This window comes from Balaenoptera borealis (assembly GCF_965194805.1).
Source record: "Balaenoptera borealis genome assembly, chromosome: 11".
In the NCBI taxonomy this organism is placed as follows: domain Eukaryota; kingdom Metazoa; phylum Chordata; class Mammalia; order Artiodactyla; family Balaenopteridae; genus Balaenoptera; species Balaenoptera borealis.
The window spans coordinates 86851878-86864411 of record NC_138868.1 but is presented as its reverse complement, the minus strand read 5'-3'; the positions used below and the strand labels follow the sequence as shown (position 1 = coordinate 86864411).

At 41.0% G+C, this 12534-nt stretch overlaps 1 protein-coding gene across 1 annotated transcript in view; it reads right to left on the bottom strand.

The window, feature by feature from the left end:
• Positions 1-3141, bottom strand: part of LOC309606438 (uncharacterized protein) — a 39876-nt gene extending 36735 nt beyond the window's left edge. The window contains exon 1 of the mRNA XM_082343543.1: positions 2929-3141. Coding sequence (XP_082199669.1) covers positions 2929-3004 — 76 coding nt within the window. The 5' untranslated portion in view covers positions 3005-3141. The remainder of the gene's footprint in view (positions 1-2928) is intronic.
• Between the last annotated feature and the right edge of the window lie 9393 nt (positions 3142-12534).

Genomic DNA, 12534 nt, shown 5'->3' with positions numbered 1-12534 from the left:
CCAGATCCCCAGAAAAGGGCCAGGCACACGATAAGTATTCAGCTTTTTTTTTTTTTTTTTTTTTTTATTATTTCCGATTTTAATAGAATTCATTAGGTTCAGGATAAACTAGTATGATCTCAAAATTCATAGCAATTTCTATTCTTTACGCATTCTTACCTAGTGGCCTTTTCTTTTCTTTTTTTTTTTCAGACATTACATGAAATTTCTAAAAATCTTATATTTGTATTTGTATGGAAATATGTTAATATAAATGTTTCAGACATTACATGAAATTTCTAAAAATCTTATATTTGTATTTGTATGGAAATATGTATGGAAATATGTTAATATAAATGTTTCAGACATTGCATGAAATTTCTAAAAATCTTATATGTTCTGGTATAATGTTATAAGTAATAATCCTAGTTATTACTTTAAAATGTATATCTCAGAAATAACTAATTTTCTTGTCAACTGCATTATTATGAACTTTCATCAAATCTTTAACCGTGGTCATTTTTAAGTCTTTTGTCATTTACAGACAGTTCTGGGTGTACTCTGATGATTTTGCAAATATGTTCCTATAAAAGGGTTTCATCTTCAAGAAATTCATGGAAAAGACTCTGACAGGTACAGGTTTCTGGTAACTGACTGTACTGCTGAACTGAATGAATAAGCATTTTCAGAACTCTAATGAAAAACTGATGAACTCATAAAAGTGCTAACAAAAGACCAAGATGAAAAAAAAAAAATTAATTACATGGGACTGAGTGAACTGATGAGGATGAGTATAATTTGTGTGACTTTCTGAATTTAAAAAAAAAAAAAAAATCCCACAAAGACTCAGAGGCAAAGAATATACAAATCAATTTTCACTGCAAAGTAAAGGAGCTGTTACAGTGAAGGATTACTGGACTGAATGTCAATATTATGACATAGTATGAGTGTGTTTCATGTTTGGTAATTGCAATCATTGTTGCTTTTGTTGTGGTCATCCATGTACAATGCTTGGTGTCAGTCTATTTATCTCTTGTAAAAATAAAATACAGTGTGTGTGTGTGAAAAAAAAGTATTCAGCTTTTTGAAAACAAATGAACAATCATTTCCTCTCCTAAATCTTCACACCCTTCCTCTGCTGGCTACTTTCTCTCAGCTTATAAACATCCTCAAATATACCCACTTAAAATACTCTCAGACCTATGATTCTTTGGATCTTCTTGTGGATAACCTAAGTCTCTCCCATGCCTTCAAACACCTGTCCTCCCAAAAAGCCCAGATCTGAACCTTGGGCCCAGACCCGTCTACCAGGCCCCTCGAAAGCACTGAAGATGAAGTAAGATCCTCTCGCCACCCCCAAGCCCTTCCTACTGTGCTCTGTATCTCCCAAAAAGATGCAGCTGTAAACTGTCACCCACGCTTGCTGCCCTCCCTTTTCTAACTGGTCACCAGGCCTCACCCATTCTCTCTCAGATCTCCAAATTCCAGTCCCACCTTTCATAACTTAAGTGGGACCCTTAGATTACAATTCACCCTGCACCCAATCAACTGCCTTCCACATGGAGGTCTGAGTGAGCTTCTAAACCAGAAGTCCATTTCATTGCTCTTTGGTGTTTCCCACAGCCTTCAGGATAAAGATCCAAACTTCTGACAGGACAAACAAGGCCCCTGTCTGTTGGGCCCCACTAGGTTTCCAGTATCAACTCTCATTTCTTTCCCAAACCCTGAGGTCCAGTCCTGTACATTAGTTTTGCCATATTTTCTTATATTTCTCAAACTTTAACACACACTGCTCCCTTCTGCCACCCGAGGAGCTTCTACATATCCTTAGAAAGGATGGCACCTCCTCCAAGAAGCCTACCCTGAACTTTCCCTTCCAAGATTCTGTGCTCTGCAAAGGGGAAAGGTGGGGGGGAGGGATAAATCAGGAGTTTGGGATTAACATGTACACATGACTGTATATAAAATAGATAATCAACAAGGACCTACTGCATAGCACAGGGAACTCTACTCCATATCCTGTAACAAACTGTACGGGAAAAGAATCTGAAAAGGAATGGATATATGTATAACTGAATCACTTTGCTGTACACCTGAAACTAACACAATATTGTAAATCAAGTATACTCCAATATAAAATAAAAATTAAATTAAAGAAAAGAGAGATTCTGTGCTCTGCAGCATCAGAACTCACTTCTTCCAGAGCACTGACTACTGTGCTTGTGTTTACTTGCCACCCAGTAGAAGGGGAGCTTACCTAGGGCAGAAGCATCGTCTCCCGCAGCGCTTGGTTCTGACAACTCATTCAAGTGCCAGGATACTTTACATACATAACGTGCTTAATTAATTGTAAGAACCCACAGAAAGAGTTGTTTTTAATGTCATTTTACAAGTGTGGGGATTGCAGTTCAAAAGTAACCTGCGCAGGCCACAGAGAGCATAAGCCCTGGAATTCAAACCCTAAGCTGCCTTCACACCGGTGCTCTTTCCACTACATGATACGACTATTGAAAAAAAGATTTTTTGTCCTGACCCCTGTTTTAATGGAAAGGAAATGAAGCTGGGATATATCAATTTCCTAATCGCTTTGGTCTGTACCAGGCAAAGTCATTCAACAGACCAGGTAACATCTGTGCAACAATTAACGATGCTCCAAACTGTGCTAAGTGTTCTACACTGTAGCATCTACAAGCATTAACAGAGTGAGACCTTGTAACCTCCACAGAGAGTGGCTCCTGTTAAGCCCATGCTCCAGATGAGAACACTGAGACCTTAAAGCACTCGGCCGGGGTCACCGAGCTGGCAGGGGTCCTAAGCCGCATGCACCGTCTAGTGCACGCACACCTGGACACTGGGCACCGGTTCTAGTGCCCACCCTCCACCTTGCACCATCTAAAACCCCGCTTCTCAGCGCCCACACGAGGGCCCCTGGAAGCGGGAAGTACAAACCTGTCTCGCCAAGCCGTGGCTGGAAGAAACTCTGGATACAGATCAGGGGCAGAGGGTGCTCAGGAGCGGCGCGCATTCCACCCCACGGAGGCGGTCGGCGTTGAAGTCCAGCAGGCCGTCCCGCAGGGAAGCAGGCACGGCGGGCAGAGGCAGCGAGTCCTGCAGCGCACACAGGTCCTCACAGCGCGGTAAGAAGTCGGCCGCGCTGTCGCAGCGCAGCTTCACCAAGTGGTCATGGCCAGAGCGTGGCCTTGGGGACGCTGGCTGCGGACACAATGCCCACACCCGCCTGGGGGCCCCGGCTCGCCTCCCAGCCCCTAGGGCGCCCACCGCCTGGCGGCTGCGGCCCCAAAGCATGCGCAGGACCCGCGTCGCAGGCAGAAGACGCAGGGCCACGGGCCCCAGTTAGGCAGGCCCCTCCATGCTGCGCTCCGTGCCCCCACATCGCCGGCTGTTGGCGCCGGCCTCAACGGCCTCCGCGCCGCGGGGCTGCGGTTTAAGCCTGCGTGCGGCCCCGTGGGGCCAGGGCTCGAAGACGTTAGCCCGCTCGCCGTGCGTCCGCACGAAACCCCGCCTCCCATGGGGACCCGGCCTGAGGAGCAGGGGCGAGAGCTTCGAGACCAGGGCGGCGCGTAAGGTAGGAGGTGTGGAGAATTTGGGGTTTCCAGAAAGCGTTTGCTGACTGATCCAAACAAAAGTGAGACATGGTTGTATCAACGCATTTTAAAAGTAGTAAAACTCCCGATAAGTGTCTGTGCTCGCCCCGCCCAGGAGAGAGCGTGCACTCCGTGAGGGACCCATGAAAGGCTGAGTGAACGTCTGCCTGTGGTCCGTTACCTGGTGCACGGGTGTGTGAATTTCTGTGGAGAGCTCTTAATTTCTGTAGTTTCTGCTGACTTGACACGGTGGTTGGCAAATGGTGACGTGTTCCATGCATTCAGGACATGATCGTGGTTACTAATAATCACTTTGTTTTGTACTGACACCTCCACAGATAATTTACTACTGAATATCCACTTTACAGAAGAGAAACTGAGGCGTAGGAAGTGAAGTGACTGAGTAAGAGGAAGGACTCAGACCATTGGTGTTAGTAAATTAACCCTGCAAGGAGGCCGTTAGCCTGCGGTGGCTCTAGTGATGCGGCCGCCTACGTAAACCAATCAAAATCTAAGCCTGTCAACACCTCAGGGTGACGAACACCGCTGAGGACAACCAGTCACAAACCACCAACTAGGCTTCAAAGCTATAGCAAGTCAGTCATTTCCTTACTTTGCTTCTGCCCTTTTAAAATAAAAATCTATGCAGCTCCTGTGGCTGGAGTTCTCCTCACCACTTCCCCTTTGTAGTGCCTGAATTGAATCTATTTTTGCTCACATAAAGTGTTAAAATTTTAAATATGCCTCAGTTTGTCTTTTAACATTGGCTGTAGAAGTTGGATTTGTGTACAGTTTCTAGAACAGTGGTCGTCCTCTGGTCAGGCTTTAGGCGTTACGTGTACAACGTTCCTCTTCTACCACCACATTCTGGATGCCTCCACCCACTACCAGCTCCCGCGCATCAGATCCCCTAGATGTGGTCAGCAATGGCTTTCACATGCAGCGTGCTCACATTATAACATCGCAGACACTCCTCCGTCCTCCAGCCAGTGTGTGAAGTGAACAATTACCATTCCTGTTGAAGAACCTGCTGTAACCACTTTCCCAAACACAGCCACTCCCCAGCTGACCCTGGGTAACCACTCCTCTGAACTTGGTCTCCGTCACTGCCATGGATGTCTTTCTATTTAGGCTACATTTTTAAGTATTCTTAAACAGCATATATAGTATTCTACTATGTTTTCTCTTGTTATTTGCTTTATTTAGTGTTATCTTTGCTTGGTTCATCCATGCTGACACGTAAAGATGTGTCTAGTTCATGTACTTTCCTCACTATGTAGGATTCCCATGTAGGGAAATACAATAATTTATATGTGCATTCTCCTGTTGATGGACATTTAAATTGTTTCCAATTTTCAGTATGATTTCTTTTTTTAAAAAATTTTATATACTTTTTAAAGGTTACTTTACATTTACATTTATTACAAAATATTGGCTATATTCCCTGTGTTGTACAATACATCCTTGAGCCTATCGTACACCCAGTAGTTTATATCTCTCACTTCCCCACCCCTGTATTGCCCCCTCCTCCCCCTCTGTGCTGGCAACCATTAGTTTGTTCTCTATATGTGTGACTCTCCTTCTTTTTCGTTATATTCAGTAGTCTGTTGTATTTTTTAGATTCCATATATAGGTGATATCCTACAGTATTTGTTTTTGTTTGACTTATTTTACTTACCAAAATGCCCTCCGAGTCCATCTATGTTGCTGCAAATGGCAAAATTTTGTTCTTTTTTAAGGCTGAGTAGTATGCCATTGGTTATATGTACCACATCTTCTTTATCCATTCATCTCTTGATGACACATAGGTTGTTTCCATATCTTGGTAATTGTAAATAATGATGCTGCGAACACTGGGGTGCATGTATCTCTTCCAATACATGTTTTTGAAAACACGTGTTTTTGGTTTTTTCGGATTTATACCCAGCAGTGGAGTTGCGAGGTCATATGGTAGTTATATTTTTAGTTTTTTGAGAACCTTCCATACTGTTTTCCACAGTGGCTGCACCAGTTAACGTTCCTGCCAACAGTGTACCAGGATTCCCTTTTCTCTAAAAATTGTAAATTTTCTTCCTAGTGGTAATTGAGATGATAGTTCAATAATAACATAAGATCAGGTGAAGTCTAAAGAAATTTTAGAAAACCTGCATAAAGTAAGAAAACATCTGTTCGCTGGCATCTGAATGTTAGAGAGACACCAATACATGTGGGCCAAGTTCTGGAGAGAAGGGAAACACAAACGCAAGCTTGACATTTGGTGCAGCTTTTCTCCTTGGGGCATTTGCTGATTCAAATCTTACAGCCTAGGAGCTGAAAAGCCAAAGAGTTCAAAAGACTCTAACCACAGAAGCCAAACAGCAAGAGCCATTTTACATTGATAAAAAGCATTTTAACTATGTAGAAACAGAAAATGAAAAGAAAGAACTTTGCATTACATTTAATAAAAGTTTAGGGAGATCTTTGTGGTATATTAGTGAACTTATTTGTGGAAATTTAGCCATGTACATTGTGTTGGAGAGACACCAAGAGTTCAAGAATTCTCACAATTTGAGTACACAATTGCCTTAATGTAAGCATGGTGGCAGCCATTTACATAACAATGATTTGGAGGATGCTGTGTTAGTCAGCTCTTGCTGTGATAATGCTTTGGAACAAATCACCCCAAAACTCAGTTACATAGACAAGAATTTATTTTTCTTGGACCAATGGGCTAGCTGCAGTGGTTCTCTTTTAGAACTCTAGATGGCTGGTTTTGCTCCATGTTTTGTGTCAGTTTGAGGTCTGTCCCACACATCTTCCTCTGGAGCCCAGCTGTGAGGCCGCAGCTCCCAGGCCTTGTCTTCTCACAAAGTTCACTGAAACATAAGAGGTAAGCCCAACTGCACAAGCCCATTTAAGGCCTCTGCTGCTCATTTAAGGTCATCATGTCTGCTTACACTTCATTGGCCAAAACATGTCACAGATCTAACTTGTATTTAGAATATGTGTATTTGTTTGAAGTTGGGTGCTCTCACAGAAGAATATTGCATTTTGGACAGTGTTACCTTAGCATTTTCATTGGCATTTGCAAATGTGATAAATGTCATGTGCACTTTTTCACCTTTGAGAACTTTCTGAAATTGTGGGACCATTTCTATGGGAAAAGAGGAAGGTACACTTTAGAACTCAACTCTAGTTATGGCATTGTTGGGAGAAGAATTAATGAGAAAAGGTCAATACAAATGAAAGATTTGGGATTCACATATTCATCATTAACATCAGCATTCTACAGAACATTCCTGGAGAATTGTGATACTTGCTTTAGGTAATTTCTATCATAAATCATTATAATTTGACCAAGCCACTTCAGTAAAACATACATCATACAGTACATCGCATTTTAGTTTTTCCTACTACTCCACAACTTATCATCAATACTGTACCATAACCCAGAAACAGAAACAGAAACTGAGTGAATTCATTGTTAGCAGACGGACTTCACAAGAAATACTAGTGGAAGTTCTTCAAATGATAGCAGACAGTAACTCAAGCCATAAATCAAAACAAAGAATGCTGACTAGAGCAGCTGTGTAGGGAATTATAAAAGATAATGTAATTTCAAATTTCTTCTCCTTTCTTCTCTTAACTAATTTAAAAAGTAAGTGCATAGGCAATATAACTATATTTGGATTGTTCTGTATATAACATAAAGAAATACCATATATTTGATGATATGGCACAAAGAAGGCGATGAGAACAAAGCTGTATTAGAATAAAAATGACAGTAGATCATAAGCTGAATCCACAGGAAGAAAGGAAGAGAACCAGAAATGGTAAATAGATTAACCCAACAAACTCAAAAATATTTATTTGCTCTACTTTCTTCTCTAAGCTCCTTTAAAAGATAAGCTTGTGAGAAGTAATAATTATAATAATATATTGTTAAGTATGTAACATATAGAAACGTAACAAAAACAAAAAAGAGGGGAAGGAATATAGCTCTATAAAAGTACAGTTTCTGTTTCTCACTGGAATGAAGCTAGTATACATCTGAAGAGATTCTGAGAAGATGTATTACATAAGCCCTAGAGCAGCCATTACTCAAAAAATGTTAAAAATCATTAAAGAAATTAAATGTTACAGTAGAAAATATCCACTTAATATAAAAGGAAAATGGAGGAACAATAACAATAACAAAAAAACAAAAACATGAGACATGTAGAAAACCAAAGGTAAAATAGACAGAAATAAATAAATCTTACCATATCAATAATAAAAACTAAATGTAAATGAATTAAACAGTATAATCAAAAGGCAGATATTGTCAAACTGGGTTTAAAAACATGTTTTCTACAGGAGACACTCCTTGGATTCAAAAGTCTAATGTGTACAAAGTAAAAGGATGAAAAAATATACATCATGCAAATAGCAACCATAAGCATGCTGAAGTGGCTATATTAATACCAGAAAATATAGACTTTAAAACAAACAAAAAAGTTACTAGATATGAAAAGGGACATTTTATGATAAAAAAAGGGAAGATACAAAAATTTTTAACATATTTGCCCTGAATAAGATAAAACCAAAATACATGAAGAAGAAAATACCAAAATCCATGAAGAATTGAAGGAAGAAGTAGATAATTGCACAACATTAGGTAGAGGCTTCAGTACTCCACAGTCAATAATGGATAGAACAATTAGGCAGAAGATCAACAACGATACAGAAGACTTGGACAAGACTATGAATTAACAAGACCTAATAAATGTCTAGAGAACACTCAACTGAACGGTAAAATACTCATCCTGCTCAACTACATGTGAAACGTTTTCCAGCATAGATGACATGCTAAGCTATAAGACAAGAGATTGAAACCCACATACATTGCTGGTGGGAATGTAAAATGGTGTGGCCATTTTACAAAACAGCTTGAGAGTTCCTGCAAGTGTTAAACATCGAGTTACTCTATGACCCAGCAGTTCCAGTACTAAATATATACCTAAGAGGAATAAAAACTTATGTCTGCACAAAAGCTTGTACGTGAATGTTCAGAGAAGCATATTTCTAAAAACAAAAGGTGGAAATAATTCAAATGTCAATCTGATAAATGAATAAACAAAATGTGGAATATCCGTACAATAGAATAGCATTCAGCTATAAAAAGGAATGAAATATTGATCCATGTTACAACATGGATGAACCATGAAAGCATTCTGTAAAGTAAAAGCAGCCACTCACAAAAGATCACATATTGTATGGTCCCATTTATATGAAATGCCCAGAATAGCAAATCTGTAGAGGCAGGAAGTAGATTACTGGTTGCCTAAGGCTGAGAGGGTTGAGGAGAATGAAAAAAAACATTGTTAATGTGTAATGGGTTTTTTGTGGGGGGACAAAAATCTAAAATTGGATTGTTGTGATGGTTACACAAGTCTGTTAGTGGTTACCCTAAGAACCACTGAATTGTATACATTAAAAATTATGGTACGTAATTGAAATTATGGTATGTAAATTATGGTACGTAAATTACATCCCAATAAAGCTGTTAAAATTATGATAATTTTATATTTATAAATTTGAAAATTCATCCAAAATTACACATTCTTAAAAAATGCAACCTAACAAGACCAACCCAAGAAAGAAAAAAATATCTAAAAAACCTGTATCTACTCCAAAAGTTGTTTGTATAATTAAGTACCTTTACAGAAAATGATTTCCAGGGATAAATGGCTTTCCAAGTAAATTCTTCCAAATATTTAGGGAAGAAATATTGGTAATCTTACATAAAAATCTTCCAGGAAACAGAAAAGTATATATTGCTCAAAATCTTTATAAGGCCAACATAAGCTTCAGATCAAAAGTAAAAAGAATATTACAAGAATAGAATCACAGGCCAGTTTCTCTCTTGAACATGCATGCAAAATGTGTAAACAGAAGCACAAACTGTATCCATGGTATGTAAAACAATCATATATCACAATCAAAGTAGCTTTATTCTAGTAATGCAAGGTTGCTTTAACGTTCAAACATGAAACTGATCCCAGGAATGAATTAGAGTGGGAAAAAAAGTCATTTAAAACAGAAGTCTTGGGAATTCCCTGGTGGTCCAGTGGTTAGAACTTGGCGCTTTCACTGCTGGGGCTCTGGGGTCCAATCCCAGGTCAGGGAACTAAGATCCTGCAAGCCATGAGGCAGGGGCCCGAAAAAAATAAAGAAAAAAAAGAAGTCTTAACCAGGAGAAGCACAAGATCGAATAAACATAACAGATAACACCTTATGAAAAGTAGGTGAAGATTATGGAATATTCTAAAATTTAAAACAAAAAGAAACTTTTAAAGATTCAAGAGGATGTGACAAATATTGTACATAGGCAAAAAATAAAATGAAATAAAATATGCAAATTATGGGAGCCCAAAAATCCAGATGCCCAAGTCCTGTCTCTGAAGATTCTCATTCAATGGGTTCTGGATTTCCTCTATGTTTAAAAACCTACAGGTGGAGAAGGGGGCAAGATGGCAGAAGAGTAAGACGCGGAGATCACCTTCCTTCCCACAGATACAGTAGAAATACATCTACACGTGGAACTGCTCCTACAGAACACCCACTGAACGCTGGCAGAAGACGTCAGACCTCCCAAAAGGCAAGAAAATCCCCACGTACTTGGGTAGGGCAAAAGAAAAAAGAAATAACAGAGACAAAAGAATAGGGACGGGACCTGCACCAATGGGAGGGAGCTGTGAAGGAGGAAAGGTTTCCACACACTAGGAAGCCCCTTCGTGGGCAGAGACTGCGGGTGGCAGAGGGGGGAAGCTTCGGAGCCACGGAGGAGAGCGCAGCCACAGGGGTGCGGAGGGCAAAGCAGAGAGATTCCTGCACGGAGGATCGGTGCTGAGTAGCACTCATCAGCCCGAGAGGCTTGTCTGCTCAGCCGCCAGGGCGGGCGGGGCTGGGAGCTGAGGCTCGGGCTTCGGTGCTAGCCGGGAGGGAGTCCGGGAAAAAGTCTGCAGCTGCCGAAGAGGCAAGAGACTTTTTCTTGCCTCTTTGTTTCGCGGCGCGCAAGGAGAGGGGATTCAGAGCGCCACCTAAACGAACTCCAGAGACGGGTGCGAGCCGTGGCTATCAGCGTGGACCCCAGAGGCGGGCGCGAGCCGCGGCTAACAGCATGGACCCCAGAGACGGGTGCAAGCCGCGGTTATCAGCGTGGACCCCAGAGATGGGCAGGAGACGCTAAGGCTGCTGCTGCCGCCACCAAGAAGCCTGTGTGCGAGCACAGGTCACTCTCCACACCGCCCCTCCCGGAGGCCGGTGCAGCTCGCTAGTGCCAGGGTCCCATGATCCAGGGACAACTTCCCCGGGAGAACGCACGGCGCGCCTCAGACTGCTGCAACGTCACGCCGGCCTCTGCTGCCGCAGGCTCGCCCCATATCCGTACCCCTCCCTCCCCCCACCTGAGTGAGCCAGAGCCCCCGAAGCAGCTGCTCCTTTAACCCCGTTCTGTCTGGGCTGGGAACAGACGCCCTCAGGCGACCTACATGCAGAGGCGGGTCCAAATCCGAAGCTGAACCCCGGGAGCTGTACGAACAAAGAAGAGAAAGGGAAATCTCTCCCAGCAGCCTCAGAAGCAGCGGATTAAAGCTTCACGAACAACTTGATGTGCCTGCATCTGTTGAATACCTGAATAGACAATGAATCATCCCAAATTCAAGAGGTGGACTTTGGGAGCAGGGTATATTAATTTTTCCACTTTTCCTTTTTTTGTGAGTGTATATGTGTATGCTTCTGGGTGAGATTTTGTCTGTATAGCTTTGCTTTCACCATTAGTCCTAGGGTTAGGTCCGTCCGTTTTTTTTTTTGTTTTTTTTTAATTAAAAAAATTTTTTTCCTAATAAATGTTTTAATAATTTTTTCCTTATTTTCTATTTTATAGAAATTAAAAAAAAATTTTAATAAGTTTTTTCATATCTTTTATTTTAAAAAATTAAATTTTTTCTCTTCTTAATAAATTTTTTTCTTAATAATTTTTTACTTATTTTTTCTTATAAAAAATTAATAAATCTATTTTTTAAAATTAAAAAAAAATTTTTCTGAATACATTTACTCTTAATAATTTTTTCTTATTTTTTATTATAATAGCTTTATTTTATTTTCTTTTATCCTCTTTCTTTCTTTCTTTCTATTTTTTTCTCCCTTTTATTCTGAGCCGTGTGGACCAAAGGCTCTTGGTGCTTCAGCCAGGCATCAGGGCTGTGCCTCTGAGGTGGGAGAGCCAACTTCAGGACACTGGTCCACAAGAGACCTCCCAGCTCCACGTAATACCAAACGGCGAAAATCTCTCAGAGATCTCCATCTCAACATCAAGACCCAGCTTCACTCAATGACCAGCAAGCTACAGGGCTGGACACCCTATGCCAAACAACTAGCAAGACAGGAACACAGCCCCATCCATTAGCAGAGAGGCTGCCTAAAATCATAGTAAGGCCACAGACACCCCAAAATACACCACCAGACATGGACGTGCCCAACAGAAAGACAAGATCCAGCCTCATCCACCAGAACACAGGCACTAGTTCCCTCCACCAGGAAGCCTACACAACCCACTGAACCAACCTTAGCCACTGGGGACAGATACCAAAAACAACGGGAACTACGAACCTGCAGCCAGTGAAAAGGAGACCCCAACACAGTAAGATAAGCAAAATGAGATGGCAGAAAAACACACAGCAGATGAAGGAGCAGGGTCAAAACACACCAGATCTAACATATGAAGAGGAAATAGGTAGCCTACCTGAAAAAGAATTCAGAATAATGATAGTAAGGATGATCCAAAATCTTGGAAATAGAATAGACAAAATGCAAGAAACATTTAACAATGACGTAGAAGAACTAAAGAGGAACCAAGCAACGATGAAAAACACAATAAATGAAATTAAAAATACTATAGTTGGGATCAATAGCAGAATAACTGAGGCAG